This window comes from Mesitornis unicolor, unplaced genomic scaffold (genome assembly GCF_000695765.1).
Source record: "Mesitornis unicolor isolate BGI_N332 unplaced genomic scaffold, ASM69576v1 scaffold46567, whole genome shotgun sequence".
Classification (NCBI taxonomy): Eukaryota; Metazoa; Chordata; class Aves; order Mesitornithiformes; family Mesitornithidae; genus Mesitornis; species Mesitornis unicolor.
Window position 1 is genome coordinate 296 of NW_010195218.1, and position 532 is coordinate 827.

The 532-nt window shown below is 59.2% G+C and overlaps 1 protein-coding gene across 1 annotated transcript; it reads left to right on the forward strand.

Moving 5' to 3' along the window:
* Positions 1-7: 7 nt before the first annotated feature.
* LOC104543432 (putative heterogeneous nuclear ribonucleoprotein A1-like 3) lies at positions 8-399 on the forward strand (the record flags this gene model as incomplete). Its single annotated transcript, XM_010188043.1, has 2 exons — positions 8-25; positions 145-399. Coding segments are annotated over 2 exons (273 nt in total), but the record flags the coding sequence as incomplete, so codon positions are not given.
* Between the last annotated feature and the right edge of the window lie 133 nt (positions 400-532).

A 532-nucleotide genomic window follows, 5' to 3' on the forward strand; every position in this document is an offset into this window, starting at 1 on the left:
ACCAAAGAGGGCCGTGTCCAGAGAGGTAGGGAGGAGCCACCGCCAGCCCCGGGGGCTTTCTTTTTTGAGGGGGGAGGGCTCAGACCCCATCGGATGGGGCTGACAAAGCCCAGGGGTGCTGCCCTGACCCCCAAATCCACGCAGGACTCCCAGCGACCCGGCGCCCACCTCACAGTCAAGAAGATCTTTGTGGGCGGCATCAAGGAGGACACGGAGGAGCATCATTTGCGGGACTATTTTGGCCAATACGGCAAAATCGAAGTCATCGAGATCATGACAGACCGCGGCAGCGGCAAGAAGCGCGGCTTCGCCTTCGTCACCTTCGACGACCACGACTCCGTCGACAAGATAGTCAGTAAGTCCGGCCTGTGCCAAAAAGATGGGGGCACCCTGCTTTGACACAATATCAGGAGTTGGAAGGGATCTGGGTCTGGAGGGGTCCAGAGGGGTCTGGGTGATGGGGTAAGGGGGTTCGTGGTGCGCCCCGTGGTGATGCTCAAACACAAAATCCCAGAGTATCAGGAGTTGGAAG